Source organism: Arctopsyche grandis, chromosome 5, assembly GCF_051622035.1.
Source record: "Arctopsyche grandis isolate Sample6627 chromosome 5, ASM5162203v2, whole genome shotgun sequence".
NCBI lineage: Eukaryota > Metazoa > Arthropoda > Insecta > Trichoptera > Hydropsychidae > Arctopsyche > Arctopsyche grandis.
Genome location: NC_135359.1, coordinates 33,968,162 through 33,989,336, shown reverse-complemented (window position 1 = coordinate 33,989,336; position 21,175 = coordinate 33,968,162). Strand labels below are relative to the sequence as shown.

The 21,175-nt window shown below is 38.2% G+C and overlaps 4 protein-coding genes across 5 annotated transcripts in view; 2 read left to right on the top strand and 2 right to left on the bottom strand.

Moving 5' to 3' along the window:
• Nucleotides 1-5,236, top strand: part of LOC143912424 (uncharacterized) — a 38,099-nt gene extending 32,863 nt beyond the window's left edge. The window contains exon 3 of the mRNA XM_077431699.1: nt 5,152-5,236. Within this exon, the coding sequence (XP_077287825.1) occupies nt 5,152-5,236 (85 nt within the window). The remainder of the gene's footprint in view (nt 1-5,151) is intronic.
• Nucleotides 5,237-5,243: 7 nt separating this feature from the next.
• On the bottom strand, nt 5,244-6,287 carry LOC143912423 (uncharacterized). Its single transcript, XM_077431698.1, has 2 exons — nt 6,255-6,287; nt 5,244-6,062 (listed from the first exon to the last, which is right to left on the bottom strand). Exons 1-2 carry the CDS (start codon nt 6,285-6,287, stop codon nt 5,244-5,246), a joined length of 852 nt encoding a protein of 283 aa, XP_077287824.1.
• A 3,689-nt stretch (nt 6,288-9,976) lies between these two features.
• Nucleotides 9,977-17,174, top strand: LOC143912043 (uncharacterized). 2 transcript variants are annotated; one of them, XM_077431182.1, is made up of 13 exons: nt 9,977-10,400; nt 10,547-10,767; nt 11,049-11,247; nt 11,325-11,439; nt 11,533-11,775; nt 11,872-12,023; nt 12,427-12,602; nt 12,681-12,746; nt 12,821-12,982; nt 14,884-15,060; nt 15,131-15,323; nt 15,444-15,568; nt 16,775-17,174. In XM_077431182.1, the coding sequence occupies exons 1-12, from the start codon at nt 10,166-10,168 to the stop codon at nt 15,536-15,538; spliced, it is 2,034 nt and encodes a 677-aa protein (XP_077287308.1). In that variant the 5' UTR covers nt 9,977-10,165; the 3' UTR covers nt 15,539-15,568; nt 16,775-17,174. The 2 variants fall into 2 exon arrangements, with proteins under 2 accessions (XP_077287308.1, XP_077287307.1); XM_077431181.1 differs by lacking the exon at nt 16,775-17,174 and having other exon boundaries at nt 15,444-15,683.
• On the bottom strand, nt 17,108-19,291 carry LOC143912049 (uncharacterized). The gene is made up of 8 exons (XM_077431193.1): nt 19,152-19,291; nt 18,628-19,018; nt 18,463-18,552; nt 18,219-18,372; nt 17,887-18,144; nt 17,582-17,772; nt 17,436-17,512; nt 17,108-17,351 (listed from the first exon to the last, which is right to left on the bottom strand). The coding sequence occupies exons 1-8, from the start codon at nt 19,248-19,250 to the stop codon at nt 17,229-17,231; spliced, it is 1,383 nt and encodes a 460-aa protein (XP_077287319.1). The 5' UTR covers nt 19,251-19,291; the 3' UTR covers nt 17,108-17,228.
• Nucleotides 19,292-21,175: the final 1,884 nt, after the last annotated feature.

Here is a 21,175-nt window from a genome sequence, read left to right as displayed (position 1 = left end):
TGAGTCATCGACCATCGTATAGCTCGTGCAGCTTCACGCTTCACAAGCTACATATATGTACAGCGCACGCAACACAAATATGTTCTCTACTAATACGAAATTTTTGGTCGAAAATTAACCGGTTTAAAATTCACCACACATCCAATTAATCCTTTTAAACGAAATCAAAAAATAGTGTGGCCAGAACACTATCCTAATAAACATGTTTCAATAGAAAATACTCAATATAATATAGTATTAACAGTGGAAAAAAATCCCAAGTGAAAATACGTAATTTTGACTTTTGATTTGAACTGGACGACTACTTAGAGAGATTTGAAAGCTGAAAAGTACTACAAATGAAAGATAAAGTACCCGACTGTAGATTCCAATATTCATTTTTAACAGGAAATTAACAGATTTTGAGAAATAGACCGAACAACACCAAGATATAGAAAAATCGCGCGATTAAAAAAACACATATATCTCCGAATCTCAAGCCAATCAACACTTTTTATTACCAGATTCGTGTTCACTGGGCATAGATCTATAAGAAAAGTCATATCTCGTCTCCGTAACATTTTTCGTGTCGAACAGTGTTATTTGATAATACTGGTTTAGGTTTGGTGAGATCAGCACGTTTTGTGGATATTTTCGCAATGTCGAATTCTTCGATTTCGGTGATGTTTAGGTTAGGTTGGGTTAGGTTTCGTGAAGTTAGTACGTTTTGTGTATATTTTTGCAATGTCTAATTCTTTGATTTCGGTGAAAATTAGGTTAGGTTGGGCTAGGTTTTGTGAGGTTAGCACGTTTTCTGGATATTTTGGCAATGTCGAATTCTTTGATTTCGGTGATGGTTAGGTTAGGTTGGGTTAGGTTTGGTGAGGTTAGCACGTTTTGTGGATATTTTTGCATTGTCAAATTCTTTGATTTCGGTGATGGTTAGGTTAGGTTGGGTTAGGTTTCGTGAAGTTAGCACGTTTTGTGTATTTTTTCGCAATGTCTAATTCTTTAATTTGGGTGAGAGTTAGTTTAGGTTGGTTTAGGTTTAATGAGGTAAGCACGTTTTGTGAATATTTTTTTAATGTCGAATTCTTCGATTTCGATGATGTTTTGGGCTAGTTTGGGTTAGGTTTGGTGAGGTAAGCAAGTTTTGTGGATATTTTGGCAATGTCGAATTCTTTGATTTCGGTGATGGTTAGGTTAGGTTGGGTTGGGTTTCGTGAAGCTAGCACGATTTGTGTATATTTTTGCAATGTCTAATTCTTCGATTTCGGTGATGTTTAGGTTAGGTTGGGCTAGGTTTCGTGAAGTAAGTACGTTTTGTGGATATTTTTGCATTGTCAGATTCTTTGATTTCGGTGATGGTTAGGTTAGGTTGGGTTAGGTTTGGTGGGATCAGCACGTTTTGTGGATATTTTTGCATTGTTAAATTCTTTGATTTCGGTGATGGTTAGGTTAGGTTGGGTTAGGTTTGGTGAGGTTAGCACGTTTTGTGTATATTTTTGCAATGTCTCATTCTTTGATTTCGGTGATGGTTAGGTTAGTTTGGGTTAGGTTTGGTGAGGTTAGCACGTTTTGTGGATATTTTTGCAATGTCCAATTCTTTCATTTTTGTGATGGTAAGGTTAGGTTGGCTTAGTTATGGTGAGATACGCAAGTTTTGTGGATGTTTTTGCATTGTCAAATTCTTTGATTTCGGTGATAGTTGGGTTAGGTTGGGTTAGGTTTCGTGAAGTAAGCACGTTTTGTGTATTTTTTCGCAATGTCTAATTCTTTGATTTTGGTGATAGTTAGGTTAGGTTGGTTTAGGTTTAATGAGGTAAGCACGTTTTGTGGATATTTTTTCATGTCGATTTCTTCGATTTCGATGATGTTTAGGTTAGTTTGGGTTAGGTTTGGTGAGGTTAGCAAGTTTTGTGGATATTTTTGCATTGTCAAATTCTTTGATTTCGGTGATGGTTAGGTTTGGTTGGGTTAGGTTTGTTGAGATAAGCAAGTTTTGTGGATGTTTTTGCATTGTCTAATTCTTTGATTTCGGTGATAGTTAGGTTAGGTTGGGTTAGGTTTTTGTGAGGTAAGCACGTTTTGTGTATATTTTGGCAATGTCGAATTCTTTGATTTCGGTGATGGTTAGGTTAAGTTGGGTTAAGTTTAGTGAGGTTAGCACGTTTTGTGTATATTTTTGCAATGTCGATTTCATTGATTTCGGTGATGGTTAGGTTAGGTTGGGTTAGTTTTCGTGAAGTTAGCACGTTTTGTGGATATTTTTGCATTGTCGAATTCTTTTATTTCGGTGATGGTCAGTTTGGGTTGGGTTAGATTTGGTTAGGTAAGCACGTTTTGTGTATATTTTTGCAATGTCGAATTCATTGATTTCGGTGATGGTTAGGCTAGCTTGGGTTAGGTTTGGTGAGGTTAGCACGTTTTTTGGATATTTTTGCAATGTCGAATTCTTTGATTTCGGTGATGGTTAGGCTAGTTTGGGTTAGGTTTGGTGAGGTTAGCACGTTTTGTGGATATTTTTGCAATGTCGAATTCTTTGATTTCGATGATGTTTAGGTTAGTTTGGGTTAGGTTCGGTGAGGTGAGCAAGATTTGTGGATATTTTTGCATTGTCAAATTCTTTGATTTCGGTGATGGTTATGTTAGGTTGGGTTGGGTTTCGTGAAGCTAGCACGATTTGTGTATATTTTTGCAATGTCCAATTCTTTCATTTCGGTGATGGTATGTCTAGGTTGGGTTAGGTTTGGTGAGGTAAGCACGTTTTGCGGATATTTTTGCAATGTCGAATTCTTCGATTTTGGTGATGTTTACGTTAGTTTGTGTTAGGTTTGGTGAGGTAAGCAAGTTTTGTGTATATTTTTGCAATGTCTAATTCTTTGATTTCGGTGAAGGTTAGGTTAGGTTGGGCTAGGTTTTGTGAGGTTAGCACGTTTTGTGGATATTTTTGCATTGTCAGATTCTTTGATTTCGGTGATGTTTAGGTTAGGTTGGGTTAGGTTTGGTGGGATCAGCACGTTTTGTGGATATTTTTGCATTGTCGAATTCTTTTATTTCGGTGATGGTCAGTTTGGGTTGGGTTAGATTTGGTTAGGTAAGCACGTTTTGTGGATATTTTTGCAATGTCGAATTCTTCGATTTCGGTGATGTTTAGGTTAGGTTTGGTTAGGTTTCGTGAAGTAAGTACGTTTTGTGTATATTTTTGCAATGTCTATCTCTTTGATTTCGGTGAAGGTTAGGTTAGGTTGGGCTAGGTTTTGTGAGGTTAGCACGTTTTGTGTATATTTTTGCAATGTCTAATTCTTTGATTTCGGTGATGGTTAGGTTAGTTTGGGTTAGGTTTGGTGAGGTTAGCACGTTTTGTGGATATTTTTGCATTGTCAGATTCTTTGATTTCGGTGATGGTTAGGTTAGGTTGGGTTAGGTTTGGTGGGATCAGCACGTTTTGTGGATATTTTTGCAATGTTGAATTCTTTGATTTCGGTGAAGGTTAGGTTAGGTTGGGCTAGGTTTGGTGAAGTTAGCACGTTTTGTGGATATTTTTGCATTGTCAAATTCTTTGATTTCGGTGATGGTTAGGTTAGGTTGGGTTAGGTTTGGTGAGGTTAGCACGTTTTGTGTATATTTTTGCAATGTCTAATTCTTTGATTTCGGTGATGGTTAGGTTAGTTTGGGTTAGGTTTGGTGAGGTTAGCACGTTTTGTGGATATTTTTGCATTGTCGAATTCTTTTATTTCGGTGATGGTCAGTTTGGGTTGGGTTAGATTTGGTTAGGTAAGCACGTTTTGTGGATATTTTTGCAATGTCGAATTCTTTGATTTCGGTGATGGTTAGGCTAGCTTGGGTTAGGTTTGGTGAGGTTAGCACGTTTTGTGGATATTTTTGCAATGTCGAATTCTTTGATTTCGGTGATGGTTAGGCTAGTTTGGGTTAGGTTTGGTGAGGTTAGCACGTTTTGTGGATATTTTTGCAATGTCGAATTCTTTGATTTCGGTGATGGTTAGGTTAGGTTGGGTTAGGTTTGGTGAGGTTACCACGTTTTGTGTATATTTTTGCAATCTCGAATTCTTTGATTTCGTTATGGTTTGGTTAGGTTGGGTTAGCACGTAAGGTGTTTTTATATCTCGCATTGTTGAATATTTTGCTCCGAGGACGGTTTGGTTAAGTTGGTTTAGCACTACGTTGTATATCTTGCAATATTGAATACTTTCCTCCGGTGATGGTTACGTTAGGTTGGGTGATGGTTACGTTAGGTTGGGTTAGTCCGTAAGGTGTATATCTTGCATTGATGAATACTTTGCTCCGGTGGTTAGGTTAGGTTGGGTTAGCACGTAAGGTAAACGTTGGGTTACCTTTTTTTTTTGGTTAGAGACGAGGTTTGACTTTTCTTATGGATCTTTGCCCAATGAACATGAATCTGGTAATAAAAAATATTGATTGGCTCGAGATTCAGAGATACATGTGTTTTTTAAATCGCGCGATTTTTCTATATCTTGGTGTTGTTCAGTCGATGTCTCAAAATCTCTCAATTTGCTGTTTAAAATGAATATTGGAATCTATAGTCAAGGTTTTTATCTTCTATTTTTAGTACTTTTCAGCTTTAAAACCTCTCTAAGTAGTCAACCAGCTTAAATCAAAAGTCAAAAGTACGTATTTTCACTTGTATTTTTTCTCACTGTTAATAATTTTTAATTGAAACATAATTATTGAGATAGTGTTCTGACCACACTATTTGTTTTCGTTTCAAAAGTTTAATTCGAAGTTATATTAAAATTAAATAAAATTCTACTTATTAAAATGATATTTCGACTATTCTTGTGGGTTAATAACAAAAATTCTATTGATAACTGGCTTCCTTCGATAAAATAAAAGAAAAATCATTTTTCTACTATTCTTGTGGATTAATAACAAAAATTCGTTTTTACACGTGTGCACGTGTATATGTGTGCACGTTTATATCTGTGCACGTGTACATGTGTACTTGTGTGTACGTGTACATGTGTGCACGTGTGCACGTGCGCTCGCGTTCACGTGTACACGTTTACATGTGTGCACAGTGTAATTTATGGGATGTGTTCGGGCTTTATGTTCCACGCTTGTGGTGTCGTCTCGTTGTGTGTAGGGAAAAGGTGTGAAACTATCGTTTCCAAATTTCCATCTCTGTTTTAGATGGGAATTTTTTGGTGGCCGGACAGTTAACCACGTACCATACGACACGCTTGGCTCCATGGGTTCAGGTTCACCGTCGCTATGAGTTGTTCTCACATCATCTTTTTGCTCCTCCTGATTGCGTAGGTGACTGCTCTTCTTGCTTCTTTGTGTGCTTTGCTTGGAGTTTCGATGGCCATTTGGTCGTCCTCGTGGCCTGATCTGTGTCTTCGTCCAGTTCGACAGAGCTCTCTTCGTTTTCTTGTGCAAATTCTTCGCAGTTCTGAAATTTCATCGTTCCACCAATATTGTGGTTTCCGTCTTACTCCACCCTTCCTCGGCATCGAGGCCTCGCAAGCCCGAGTGATCGCTGCCGTTGTCTCCTTGCAGAGTTCTGTTTCAGTTGTGGCGTCTTGAATACGGCCACACTCGAACTTGAACGTCTCTTCGCACGTTTTAGTGTCTAGCTTGCCGACGGCCCACCTTGTCAGTTCGTTCTTATGCGGGGTCGAATCGGTCGTTCTTGTGTCTCTTAGCTCGTGTGATATGTATTGGTGGTCACTTAGTGTTGTGTCGCTGAGCACCTCCCAGTTGGTAATGTGGCCAATGGTGTCCTCGTCCGCGAAAGCTACGTCGACGATGGAGCCAGTGTTTCCGCTGACGAAGGTATTTGCACTTCCGGTGCTCAGGACATGCAGGTTTAGTCTGGCCATTGTGTCGGCTAATAGACGACCGCGCTCATCGGTGATTGGCGATTCCCACTCTGAAGACTTTGCATTGAAGTCTCCGGCAACGACCACTCGTCCTGTGCTCCTGCTGACGCTCGCCTCCAATTCGTGCAGAAACAGCACGAAATCCGAGTCCAAGGCTTTCGGCGAACAGTAACAGCTGTATATCCGCACGCCCCGCACCCGAACCCAGACTACACCTGCCTATGGTGTTCCTGCCTCTGTGATTAACCCGCTTCCACGTGAGATGTAGATCGCCGAGCGCTGGGTTGTTTCGGCGAACCAAACTCCATTTAATGGGCGATGTTGTTCGCTTATTATTGTGATGTCAATTTTTTTCTCATAGATGGTCTGCAGGAGGAGGTCCTGCGCAGCCCTGCAATGGTTAAGGTTTACCTGTAGGACTCTTATTATTCCATTTGCAGCCATTATGTTTTTGTCTTCCCCTTCCTCTGTCTCTCCAGTTCGGCTTTGTATGCAGGACACTTGGGTGACCCTGCCATGTGCCGTGTGTCCGTGCCGCGGTCTTTGCAGACAATGCAGCACAAACTGTTGTCGCATTTGGCCGCTATGTGGCCTCCTTTACCACATCGTTGACTCAGTTGGGATCTGTCGCTTCTACTGCATGTGGCTGCCAAATGTCCGTACTCCTGGCACTTGTAGCAGCGGACCGCTTCTATGTGCTGTCGTACGCGGCAGTTAACCCAACCTACGCGTAGCTTACCTTTTTTTAGGATTGTCTGGGCTTTGTCGCTTGCGATCTTTATAACTGCTACTTTTGTGCCATTATGTACATTAAATAGGCTGACCACTTCAGCCTCCTCCAATGTAAGCGGTCCCAGTTCTATGTTGAGGGCGTCCATCACATCTTGGCGCTCTTCACCTTCATCCAGGTCCTGCACCTCTATCTTCATCATCAGCGTCAATCTCCTGACCGTTGTGTCGTCACCTAGTGCTGTTTTGATGGCGTCTGCAGCGTAGTGGGGTTGCCGCCGTTCTTTTCCAGCTCCATTATTATCATTCCACTCCGGGTTTTTCTTATTCGATCCACCTTACATCCAGTTTTGGCGATGTCTACATTCTTTCTTAATTTTTTAAGAATATCCGCATACGTGTTATTATCATTATCGTTTCGCTTGAGTGTTATCGCTTCGTTTTTTGGGCACGGTATGGTCAGTTTTGGTTTTGCCTGCTGGACCTTGTTTTGATGTTGCTATTGTTGCCGTTGCTGCTGCGTCTGCAGCTGCGGATGGGGTTGTGGGCGCTGCTGCTGTTTTGCTTCCTGTTTCGCTTGCTCCCGTTCCTTTTGTTTCTGTTGCGGCTTCTGGGGCTTTCACTTTTGCTTCCGCTGCCGTTGCCGTTGGGTCTTCCACTCTTCGGCTTCGGTCTGGGTGTTTTTCTCTGTCATCTCTGCCGCAGAGGCTTTAGATGGAGTTTTAACCTAACCTAACCTTTTTTTTTTTCGTGAGAGGGGAAAACCTTGCATTGGCCCCCCCCGGCCCGAATTCCAAGGAGAGCCTGAGATTCTTACTCACTAAAAACCCCTCTCTCTTTCAGCTGCTGCCGGACCCGCACTTAAGCATTACCAGACAGCAGCAGTCTTTTCCCTTTAGGACTGCAACTTATCCCCGATCACGGAGGTAGCAAAGGCCTCCCAAGCCGACCAGCTCCCTCTGTCGCGGAGCATCGAACCCATCACCATCCCTGTCCACAGTGTTTCCTCCCTGGTCGCGGCTTTGAGGGCCTCTCTCGGGGCGTCCCACGCAGGGCAGTGAAGCAATGTATGCTCCGCGTCATCGTCAGCTGCCTCACAGTGGTGGTAGCTTGGTGTTGCTTCTTTCCCTATCTTGTGCAGATCGGTTCCGAAGCAACCGTGTCCTGTCAACAACTGGGTGAGGTGGTAGCTCAGATCGCCGTGTGTCCTTCCGCACCATTGCTTCGGGTCGCCGACGAGCCTTTGCGTCCATCTCCCTCCAGTAGCCGACTCCCACCGCTGCTGCCACTATCATGGTGGCATCCCTCGCTTCGCTTCTTTTCAGCCCGCCGTGTGTCGCCTTTCGCTCAACCGCAAGCAGGTCCACAGGCGGTGTGCCAGTGAGCACCAGTGCGGCATCTTCCGATACCGTGCGGTATGCCGAGGCGACCCTCAGAGCGCTCCCCGGACACATTTTCATGTTTTGCTTCGGGAAAGCAGATTTGTCTTGGCCATTTATGGCTCTACCTTCAAATTCTTGGGTTTTTTCTGCGTCTTCTTTACTTTTCATTATCGTGGAAGCAAATGCTTCCCACGCTGACAGTATGTCGAAGATCATGTTTCTCGGCGTCAGGTGTTCTACGCCGATTACAGCTCTAAATGTTTTTCTGTCATCTTCCCATGCCGGACAATCAAAGATTGTGTGGGCCGCGTCGTCCTTCTTGTTTTCACAGTGGTGGCACTTCAGAGTTGTTTCCTTCCCTATTTTGTGTAGGAAGGTCCCGAAGCACCCGTGACCTGTGAGTATTTGGGTCGTGTGGTGATTCAGTTCACCGTGCTTTCTTTGGCACCACGCTTTTAGGTCTCCGATGAGATAGTGTGTCCATCGACCTTTTTCAGAGCTGTTCCATCTGTCTTGCCATTTGATTATTGTTGTCTCTCTGGCTGTACTCTTCTTTTCACTTTTGTAGATCGCTTGTCGTTCGAGAGCGAGTAAGTCGATCGGTGGAATGGCGCACAATACCTTCTGATACTGTTCGGTATGCCGCTGCGACTCTAAATGCAGCTCTTCTTTGAACTCTAGCAAGGCTGAGCCTCGTCCTCTCGACCTTTGTTGATTCCGCCCAAGTCTGGCGAGGTCTTCTGCTATTTGGGCCGCCCTAGCTCCCGCTTTTTCCGCATGTTCTGCAAAGCGTAATTTGTCAAGCGAGATGGCAAGTCCGTCGCTTACGCGCGTGTGGTGGGACTCTCGTTTGCCATCTCGCTTGCACAAACGCTTCTGTTATACGCATACGGGAACTGAACGAAAATCTTTCTTACGTAAAAACCACTCGAGTTAGTACGTTTAGATAAAAAAAAAATATTGGGATAGAAAACCAATCTTTATAAACGTGGTGAATTAAAAAAGTGGGCAAATAAACGCAAAATAGCACGGAGAAAAAAATCTGTAAAAAAAATATATTTTTGACTTTTAAAATTCGCTAGACAATTAATTATAAGTATTTTAAAGCAATGAAATATAACAATTAGTAGGAAAAATATCTGACTATTGATTTCAATACTCACTTTGAGCGTAAAAATCCTAAATTTTGAGTTAAAGACCGCAAAAGCCAAAAAACTGTAAAAATCGCGGATTTTTTTAAACGCTCATATCTCGTAAACGATCACCCATCAACAAAAATCAATATCATATTCGAATTCAGTGGGTCAAACTTAGTAAATATTGGTTAGTCTCCGCTCTGGTAACTCAAAAACGTGATTTTTTTGTTGCTCAGTGTAATCTGTCACGGAATATTGAATGTGGCGTTCTGTTCGGTTGCGGATTTATTGCGACGTAAGTTCGGCGACGGAATTTCCGTCCAGGGTGGCGCAAGCCTTATAAATACAATATTAAACATTTAAGTGGGGAGTGGCCATAACTGAAGATCGTTCAAATACTTGATTAATTGTACAATTGCCGGGATATGCCGTCTTTACGATTGTACAAATGATTGCCCTGATTTGTTCTCAAATTTACTTAATATTTTTTATATATTTATACTTCAGTACTAAGCTTTATGGTTTTTTAAAATTTAATTTCAAAATAATAATTGACTAACATACCACTTTTAGCTTGGGCAGCATTAGCAATTAACTCTGAGATTTTGGTGTTTTTACTAAAACAAATTAAAATTAAATTATAAAAAAACATAAGACTGTGTACTGTGGTATGTGTGGCTCAAAATGTTATAAACGATATGAGCTATCAACCCTTAAAGGTTTTGTACTTGGCTTCATAACACCCTATATTGTATATTTTTTCTCGTTTATTATATTTGAATTCTGAATGTGTGCAATTATATTTAAAATAATAAAGTAAAAATGTAAATGTATGAGAGTTGTTTCGTTTGGCTGGTTTGGCTGGTTATCCTGGATATGGACGTATACAGTGTGCTATGGGGCGTAGTCGTAGCGGAGCGTCGAGAGTTTGGCAGGAGAGTCGAGGCAGGAGAGGCGTTGTCTCTGGTCAAAATGGACGCCGCCTCCATGGTTGTTTGTGTTTGTCAAAAGTGACGGACGAAGCGAAGGCTCGAAACGCGCCGAAGACCGTTCCGCTCCGCCCCGCTCCTCCCCGATGGAGCGTCCCGAAGAACGAACGTCCGAAGAGTCGGCCGCGAGTGCCAGTGCCAGTGCGGATGTCAGTGCGAGTGCCAGTGCCAGTGCCAGTGCCAGTGCGAGTCCTACCGTCGCCGCGAACGCGAACGCGAGTCCGAGTGGCAGTGGCAGTGGCAGTGGCGTACCGAACGTCAGCGAGCCGTCGACTAGGAGCCCGAGTACGAGCACGAGCCCCGCTCCTGCCGCTCCACCCGGTAATTTCTCCCGCGCCCCCTCCCCCGCCTCCCCCGATTTGTATCTCTAACCTAAACGTCACTCGAGTTCACACTCGCACTCGCACTCGCACCCACACCCACACCCACACCCACACCCACACTCACACCTCTCTCGTACGTTTCAGAAATCCAGAACGGAGACGGCGCTCGCGACGATGCTGACGCCGAAGCGGGAGAAGGCGGACGAGTCGACGGAGCCGGTGGAGCCGGTGGAGCCGCTGGAGCCAGAGAAAGAGAAGGCGAGGAGGGGGACGGAGCCGTCCCCATGGAACTGGAGGAACCTCTCAATTCGACCCGGTCGATAGACGACCCTTCTTACATCGGCGACAATTGCTTATCGACACCGGTAATCTACATGCATGCATGTATTGTTCAAACTCACCGTCAAATTAAATATGTTTCACCTCCAAAGTAAAACGTTTTTTTTTATTGTATCTTTAACTGAAATGGCCGTAAAAATTCATTCATCGGTTCGAAAGAGAGACAAATACTTTGACTTTATGCATGTCTGAGATTCCATCCTAGTGATTCCTTCTATTTAAAAATGCCCTACATCTTTGATCTCACGTCCATAGTGATCTTTTAGTATTATATATCCATTCACGTACATGCATATGTATTTTTCAGGCTAATACGGAAACTAGCTCGCCACAAATGGACACGGAACCGGACTCGGAAGGAATGCGCGACGGCGATGAGGGTGACAGCGCCGAACCTTCCGAACGAGCTGCAGATGTCACGGAAGCGGAAGAATCCCCCGATCAATCCGTGTCGTCGGCCGGTGCTTCCGGTACGACCGTGCCGTCGAGTCGAGAAGCCGATGAAGGTTATTCGCGCTGCAGTTTGAATTACGTTAACTACACGCGTGTTTCATTTAATACTTTTATTTTTTATCTTTTTCAGAACGGGTGACCGGCGAATCTGATTTACCTCTCACGGCGGACGTTGCCAGTAGCGATGACGTAGCTCCCGCCGACGTCTCTAGCGGCTCTGCCGACACTCTTCAAACTGGTATAAGGTTAAAAACTAAAATATACATGTTTGACTCTGTAACCTTTGCATTTTTCTTTTGTACAAAATTGTATACTCAAGTCTGTTTTCGTAATTCAAGTTCCAGCACGGCTGACGTTGCCGACAACTTACATTCTGCTGAAAATTCTGCAATCTCAAGTTCAGAAATCGAGAATTCAGATCTGTTGCCGAGCACGTCGTCCAATCTGATGGAATGCGCAAACAGCAATCACGGCCTCGCTCTCGTCTCTTCTTTAGCGGTGGACGCGCTCAACGATTTAGCAATGCCCAATGTTCCCGAATCTAACGAAGACGGAGATTTGCCCTTGGAAAATATGGACGGGTATTGGTTTTTTGTTATTATTTTGGCTACATTGTATACACAAAATATGCGTGTGAGAATTCTGAAGGGCCTAATAATGATAGCTTTAATTTGCAGACATCCCGATACGTCTGCTCCACCTTTGGAAGAATCCACAAACTCTCAAAGTGTCACGACATTGGCCCAGCAGCTGCAATTCAGTCGACCGATTGCGACTAATTCTATGGGATCACACACTGTAGTTTCTTCTAGCAATTCTGCCGTTGGAGGTACAAACATATGTATATGTGCAATATATATGTATATTTGTGCAATGTCATCGCAACTGAATTATTATTGCTAATAATTCACTAAGCGGCTAATATTTCACACATACCGCATTGTTACACCAGCTAATTTGGTGTTTCATACGTAGTGAGTGTCACTGGGGGGAGCCATTCAAATTAAATAGAAAAATAATAGCACAAACGGTCACTTTCATCTGGCATTTAGCTTAACCTGTACCCTTACAGTAGTAAAAGCAATTGTGCAATTATGGAACATTATAATAAAAGTAACTCATCAAAATCTGTTGTGAATGATGTATTTAAATATGAAAAATTAAGACATTTATGATTACCAGGTGAGCTTTAGCAAAAATGAACTAAAATTTTGTGTGTAATTTGATTGCAGTTGTACACCACCATGTGTCTTCAACCAGTGCAGAACTTCTAGGCGCCGACGAAAGCGCTGTATCCTCATCGATGAATAGCAACGGCAGTACGCCTGTGAATGCCGGCACTCACGATGCAGCTGACGCCTTAGCGACCCTCGCTAGCGCTGCTCTTAATAGACAGCAAAGCACTAAAGTCACTCTCTGTTCATTTTCCAACTTTCAATATTATTTTGTTTGCATCTTGTTGATTTTTTATCGTGTTATTTTTTAGGAAATTAAAATTGATCAAGAAGAGCCGTGGTTCACAGTCGGCATAGTTAAAGGCACTTCGTTTACCGTCAGTATTAATCTTCTTCTTGTTGATTGCGTTTTGGTCACATTGCACTACAATTTTATATTCTTTCATTGCAGGTGCAAAATTATATAGCCGATCCCAACATTGACTTATCAAAACTTTCTTTAGACAATTTACCCGATCTTTCAGGCTATCCCGTCATACCGTTAGATCCGGGCACAGGATATAAATTTAGAGTTGCGGCAATTAATTCATGCGGTAGAGGTGAATTTGGAGAGGTATTGATTTTTTACAGATAAATATGAGGTTAAATGGATTTTTTTTAACTTTTTTGTATTTGGTTAACTTTAAACTTATTTTACATTTAAATGTTGAAAAAATATATATGTATGATAAAGACCATTTATAAGATTAGCCTGAGGATATTGACATCCCATAAAATATGTATACATTTGAATGATATTAATATGACATTTACACGTAAAACCTGGAAAAAAAATTAAAAGAAAAATACAATTACACATGTAGAGTATTTGTCAGGATATTAATTAACATCAGAGTGATGTCCCAAATGTAGAATGGAAATTCATTTTATCATTTGTTGAGGTTCCTGGAAATAAATATGTTTAGAACATCCGCATCTCTCAAAATATAACCAAAATTGTCTAAAATGGTGTATGTATGTACATATATATATATATATATATATATATATATATATATATATATATATATATATATATATATATATATATATATATATATATATATATATATATATATATATATATATATATATATATATATATATATATATATATATATATATATATATATATATATATATATATATATATATATATATATATATATATATATATATATATATATATATATATATATATATATATATATATATATATATATATATATATATATATATATATATATATATATATATATATATATATATATATATATATATATATATATATATATATATATATATATATATATATATATATATATATATATATATATATATATATATATATATATATATATATATATATATATATATATATATATATATATATATATATATATATATATATATATATATATATATATATATATATATATATATATATATATATATATATATATATATATATATATATATATATATATATATATATATATATATATATATATATATATATATATATATATATATATATATATATATATATATATATATATATATATATATATATATATATATATATATATATATATATATATATATATATATATATATATATATATATATATATATATATATATATATATATATATATATATATATATATATATATATATATATATATATATATATATATATATATATATATATATATATATATATATATATATATATATATATATATATATATATATATATATATATATATATATATATATATATATATATATATATATATATATATATATATATATATATATATATATATATATATATATATATATATATATATATATATATATATATATATATATATATATATATATATATATATATATATATATATATATATATATATATATATATATATATATATATATATATATATATATATATATATATATATATATATATATATATATATACATTTTATAGACTGCTCAAAAAATAAAGTTTAATCCCAATTATCCAGGTTAATAATGCGGAAGGAGGGGGCGTGAATAATCAGAACTATTCATTTTTAAAATACATATACGCTTAAACATTCAATACATTTATGTACATATGTATGTACTTTTGAGAATCTTTCCTTCAATCAATTAAATTTTCGTAACAGCTACTACATATATGTACATACATATGTGGTGTTGGTTGATTTACTTCTTACTCTTGTAAAGTGATATGAAATTCTGTATGTAGGTTGTCCATTTACACTGTGTAAAGCCCTCAACATGAGGCCACCACCCCGCCTAACGAATACAGTCTAAGAGAGCCTTTGGTCACTGCTCTAATAAAAAACCAAGTACAAAATAAACAACATGCGCGCTTTATGAACACATAAAGCGCGCATGCGTTATGAATTAATACATTTACACTCTTGATTAACAAGCGTCGTGTTTTGTGAACCGTCAGGAATCTGCGTTTAAAACATGCGTGCCGGGCTATCCCGGCGCCCCCTCCGCCATCAAGATTACAAAGTCGTCGGAGGGAGCTCACTTGTCGTGGGAGCCTCCACAAGTGTCTGCTGAAGGAATATTCGAATATTCAGTGTACCTAGCCGTCAAGCCGTCACTCAACACGGCGTTGAAGGTAATTGACGGTAAAAAAATCAATCATTTTAAAATGGCGCCGGTGTTGATTATTTGGCGGTTTCTTTTAGGATCCAGCTCCGACGAAATCGCAACTGACGTTTGTGCGGGTCTACTGCGGGAAGACAAACACTTGCATCGTATCGCAAGTCACCCTCGGAAATGCGCACGTTGATAATTCGACAAAGCCAGCTATTATATTCCGTATTGCCGCTAGAAACGACAAAGGATATGGTCCAGCCACGCAAGTCAGGTGGTTACAAGGTAAATATATCTTATAGACATACATCTGACATTGTGTTGTTGCAAAACATACTTGATTTATATTATTATACATACATATATTAATGCATTCATTCATAATTAATACTATTATAATTTCAGAAAACAAGTCATCAGGAGTGAAGAGAATATTAGCAGACAGTCGGCCTCCCGGTACGCCACCGTCAAAACAACAAAAATTGAATATGATTCACTAAGCATAAGACTACATAACGTGCATACAAAATGTATGTTATACATATATATATATATATATAGTAATACCATTAATTATTTTGACAAAGTAAATAAAAATTGATCCGAAGATTGTGCATCAAAAAGACTATGCATAAATATAATGTATATATTTGCAATTTCATTACAAGTTGTAATTTACAACATCTTTTACTTTTGTAAATATCCTGTCCGGTTAAAATATATTTATACATTTTCATTATTATTTCTCTAAAGTATGCATGTATAAACGTTAATCTTTTCAGAAAATGAAATATAGCGACTGATAACCGTGTATTGTGAATGTTTGTTCGAACGAGTCAACTGAGAGTGTTGTTTTATCGACATTTCCATTTTATATTATTTTCTTTTTACTTTACATACATCTAATGTATATTACATAAAATATGCATATTTGTATATATGATGACTGCTTTGGCATTTTCCCCCTCAATGAAATATATATATATGTGGGTGGAATTCTGGAATACAGCGTCATCTGTTCAGGACCACGGTGGGAATATGGCGGTGGAGATGAAGATCAAACACGTGCGTTTTCAGTCATGTTGTTTATTAAAACGACACCACGCGGTGGTTTAACGACCAACCGCCCCTAGTAGAAGTTAACCTTCCACTGGTAAACAACTTAATAAACAACATGACTGAAAACGCACGTGTTTGATCTTCATCTCCACGCCATATTCCCACCGTGGTCCTGAACAGCGTCATCTGTTCAGGAATTCCACCCACATATAAATATATATATATATATATATATATATATATATATATATATATATATATATATATTACATATCTGCCAGTTAAAAAACACAACCATATGTGACTTTGTATTTGTATATAAATTTATGCTTTCGACATTTTGACAGGTTCTGGTTATTTTTTTTAAATAAATTAAAATTTTACGTATACGTTTTGTGTAATTAATTTCATCCTTTTTGTTCGCTAATGAACAAACGTTGCCAAGGTGAAAACGATGAATTGAATTAGATATTACCTGTATATGTACATACATACGTATTTCATTTACACAATTTTATATAACATTATGCGACACATACATACACATGCGTAAAGAAAAGCAATATTTTTTAGTACTTAAATAATTAAATTGGGTCAATTTGTACTTTCGAAAAGAGTTTTTGAAGTTTCGCGCCTTAATTGCATCAAGATCAATTAACGTATTTCTTTTCCATTAGTATTGGGTGGCGCCAGCTCCCCTAGTATCGAAACAGGACAAAGAAAAACATTAGTGGAAATTGAACGACTCCCAATTTGTTGAATGTTGCCTTATCTCACATATGTACATACATATGTATTGCAATCATTATTCGTGCTTATTAAACAAAGGCAAACCTTAATATCACATATGGTTGACTTTTTACAATCATACTCGTAAACAAAATTGACATTAGACTAGTATTAGTAATACTATATTTAAAAACTGTATATTTATTGCGCATTATTGTTTTTTATATAAAATTATTTTAGAAAAATTAAACAATCATTCAAATGTGTACAATGAATTAATTGCAATGAAGATGTGTTTTAAGATTGTGTTATTTATTTGAAAATAAAGTTTTGAACTACATACATATTAATAAATTAATTTTGAATGTTTTTACTATCAAATGTGTGCATACTTGGATAGTACTACTTTGTGGCATGTTTTTTCATAAATTCTTTGTAAGGAATCAGATTCTCCTCTGTTACACTTCTATCAGTTTTTTTCAACGCTTTCCACAGATCGTTCATTTCTAGAGAACGGCACCAAACCTATTAAAAATATGATCCTCAAAAAGTTGCAGTGCCGAAATAATACAAATATATCATCATATATGTATGTACGTATATTTGTACCTTCCATTCGGGAATTTCTTGCAGATTGCAACGTATTGCATTTCTTGTAGATTTGTCACAAGGCATCATTCGACCGCCTAAAATATGACAAGAAATAATATGACACTCATGTTTGGTATTTAATATTCATTCAAGTCGAAGTTTACTTTCAATGGTGATCCAATACGATGCCGTTTGCATTTCTCTCAACGGAATCATCAGCGCGGATCTTGTTAAATTTTTCAAATCTGATCCCGTCAAACCTTCGGTAACATTGACAAATTTGGACCAGCTGCTATCCGCAGTGATATCTGACTCGTTTGTAATACTCGATAATATTATCTTCTCTCGTGCTTCCCTTAAATCCAAAAAAAATCAATATTCAATTCCACAATAATATGTATGTAGGTATGCACTGTGGAATATGGAATTGACACTAGTTGGCCAAAAGTTTCAGTTTAGTAGTACTTACGAATCAGGCAGAGGTACATAAATCCGTTGTTGAAACCGTCTCATAAATGCTGGGTCTATTTCCCAAGGACAATTAGTTGTGCATATTAGGAACATAGGAGAGCCCTCGTAAGTTTGTATTTGCATCAACAGTTCAGTGGCGAGTCGGCGGCAATGAGATGGATCTGAAGATTGGGACTTCTTACAAAGAGCGTCAACTTCGTCCATCAGCAGCAGACATTTACGGTTACCGAGCACCGCAAAGAGGCGCCTCACTAATCTGAAATGAACCGAAATCAAAACAATGCTTGTTGAAAATGTATTTTGTGGAAATAAGTGAATAAGTAAGCAAACTTTTCAGATTGACCAAACCAAGAAGAAGTTAAATCGGCACTTGATACTTGGTACAGAGGAAGTTTGGCTTCGGCGGCTATCGCTTGTACTAAAGCAGTTTTACCGACTCCGGGAGCTCCATACAATAATGCTCTCGACCATATCGTTCGTCCATCTACATATTTATAAATACATACATATGTATAATATTCATTTTTTTTTTTTTTTTTCAAGACAATTAAATTTGTTTGCAAACAGAATTTACTTGTAAATAATTGGGGATATTTCGTAGGATATATTACAGCTTCCCTCAAACTCTGTTTTACATCTGCGAGTCCAGCAATATCATCCAGACCTAAAATAATGAATCCAATATTAATTAATCATATGCGTATCGAATTTATGCATTGTTATTGTAAATAATATCTACCTGAATATTGTAATGTGACTTGTTGTACTAGAGTCGAATCAAATTCCGCATTTTCGGAATTATTAACTGTATTACCATTATGAAAGTGATTTAAAGACAATTTAGACTGTGTTAGTTGTGTAGGTTTGGCCACGTCGTTTATAGACGTGGATCCGAATGAATTATTTTTAAGTAGTACTGTTGTGTCCATCGCATATCTTCTATCTGAAGATGATTTTCTAACGCGATTCGTATCATGAGAAGAAGTGCTATCGATCGAAGAATTAGATGACTGGGATTCGTAAAAATTATTATCACTACTTAACGTATGGGACGATGACTCTTCGGAAAATTTAGGAACTATCAGCTTCGGCACGTGGACAGGTTTAAAATCGAGCTTCGGTAGCATATCCTGAAATATATGGACAACTCAAAATGTGATTAATAAATCCAAATTAGCTTTCCACACATTTTTAATATCAATATTTGTTTTGTGTTTCACCAAAAATATAAAATAGCTAAAGCAAACATATAAACAGTGAAACCTGAAGATCTGTGAATTCCAATGAAAGTTTTTCAATCCGTTGGGCAAATTTGTCAACATTCATATCGAACTCGGTCGCCCCGCCACATAATTCGCCCATATAAATTTGACACAATTATGTCCTGTTCGCCACACCTCATTGACCGCAAAATTATTGGTAAACGGACTACTAGTCATATGTGAACCAGTCACAGGACAACCGGTCGCTGAGGATCGGTCACATGTGATTACCCGTCACACCCTTAAATCGGTCACGAGAAAACTGGTTGACCGATTTTAGGGTGTGACCAGTTTTAGTGTGACGGGTGATCACGTGTGACCGATCTAGAGCGACCAGTTGTCCTGTGACCGGTTCACATTTGACTAGTAATCACCGAACCAAAATTATTTGGTAAACGGACTATTTCACACGACAATTGTTGCAACGAAAGTTGTAAATACGGAATATTTGGTACTCGTTTTCTCGTTACTACATATGATAGTTCGCGTATATAAATCTAGATCGGGCCTGTCAAACTGCGGGCCGCATGAGGCCCGCCGAGTATTTTGGTGCGGCCCGCGAGCAAAATTCAAAAAAGTTTACTTTTTTCTGATCTAAAAATTTTTTGTTGATTTGTTAAATGTTTTATCGTTTCTGACATAAGATAGAATTCGAATTAGGGCCAAACTAGAATACAAATTTTAATAAGCAATTATCATCAATATTAGAGTCGATCACATGGTACTCGATAGCTCTCGACAAAAGTAATGTTCGAAAAGATACCGCTCAGTTATTAATTTTCATAGGCGGATGAAACTCAATTTGAAATTATTGAAGAGCTTTTGTCATTGGAATCACTTAAAAATCAAACAACAGGAGCTGATATTTTTGAAAAAGTTGTTAATTGCTTAAAAAAATAACAACTGATGGGACACCGAGTTTGACCGGTAAAAATATTGGACCATTAATAAAGAAAATCCAGGATAAATTTGCGGAAATTGTCCTGATTACAATTTAATTATAATTCATTGTATTATACATCAACAAGTATTGTGCAAAAATGTGTGAAAAGTTGAACATGTGACATCTTGTATTATTAAACTTGTAAATTTAATACGATCGAGTGGCTTGAAACACAGACAATTCATTGCTTTTCTTCAAGTTATTAAATCTGACTTCACAGATATTATTTATCATAATCATGTTCGATGGCTTAGCCTAGGAAAAATACTTCGGCGAGTATGAGATACAAAAGAAGATATCGTTCTATTTTTAGAAATTAAAAATATTATCGACTTTCCCAAATTAACTGATAATGACTGGCTGTGTGATTTTGCTTTTACTTTGGACATCGTGACACATTTAAATACTTTCATCACAGTGTTCCAAGGGGAAAATTTATATGTCTGTAGGCGGGGTACGATGTGTTGACCGTATCCCGGCCTAACGAAACACTGTTGTGTGGTTCAAAGATGGGGTCACCAATGTAGGCGGGGTAGCGATGTGTTGACAGCGCTGTTGGATGATCAGAAGGTTGCGTAGATCACGTCGGATTAGTACCAATGTAGGCGGGTTACATGTGTGTTGACCGTATCCCGGCCTAACGAAACACTGTTGTGCTAGTTTTATAAAGTTTTATTGTTTGCCTATGGTTGTACAAAGGTATGGTATTTGTGGGCAAAAGTATGTCGTTCAGCGGTCTCTGGATATGGTAGAGTGTCGCTGGCTCAGCATTCAGCTATGTACGGAAGGTCCCTGGATACGGCAGTGTGTTGCTGGCTCGTCCGGCTGGTTGATCTTCCAAGTCCGCGTAGTGTAGTGGTGGCTGGTCAGGAGCTGGATGTTGACTGGTCTGCTGCTGTGTGTCGACTCTTGCTGCTCTGGGTCGACTGGTCTGGTGCTGTGTGTCGACGCTTGCTGTTGTGGGTCGACTGGTCTTGTTTGGGTTGTACCTCCTTTTATAGTGTTTTTGGAATGCTTGGTGGAAGTGGTTATTGACGCGTACGAGAGGAATTTTGTTTTCGTCGAGGCGTCGAATTTTCTGG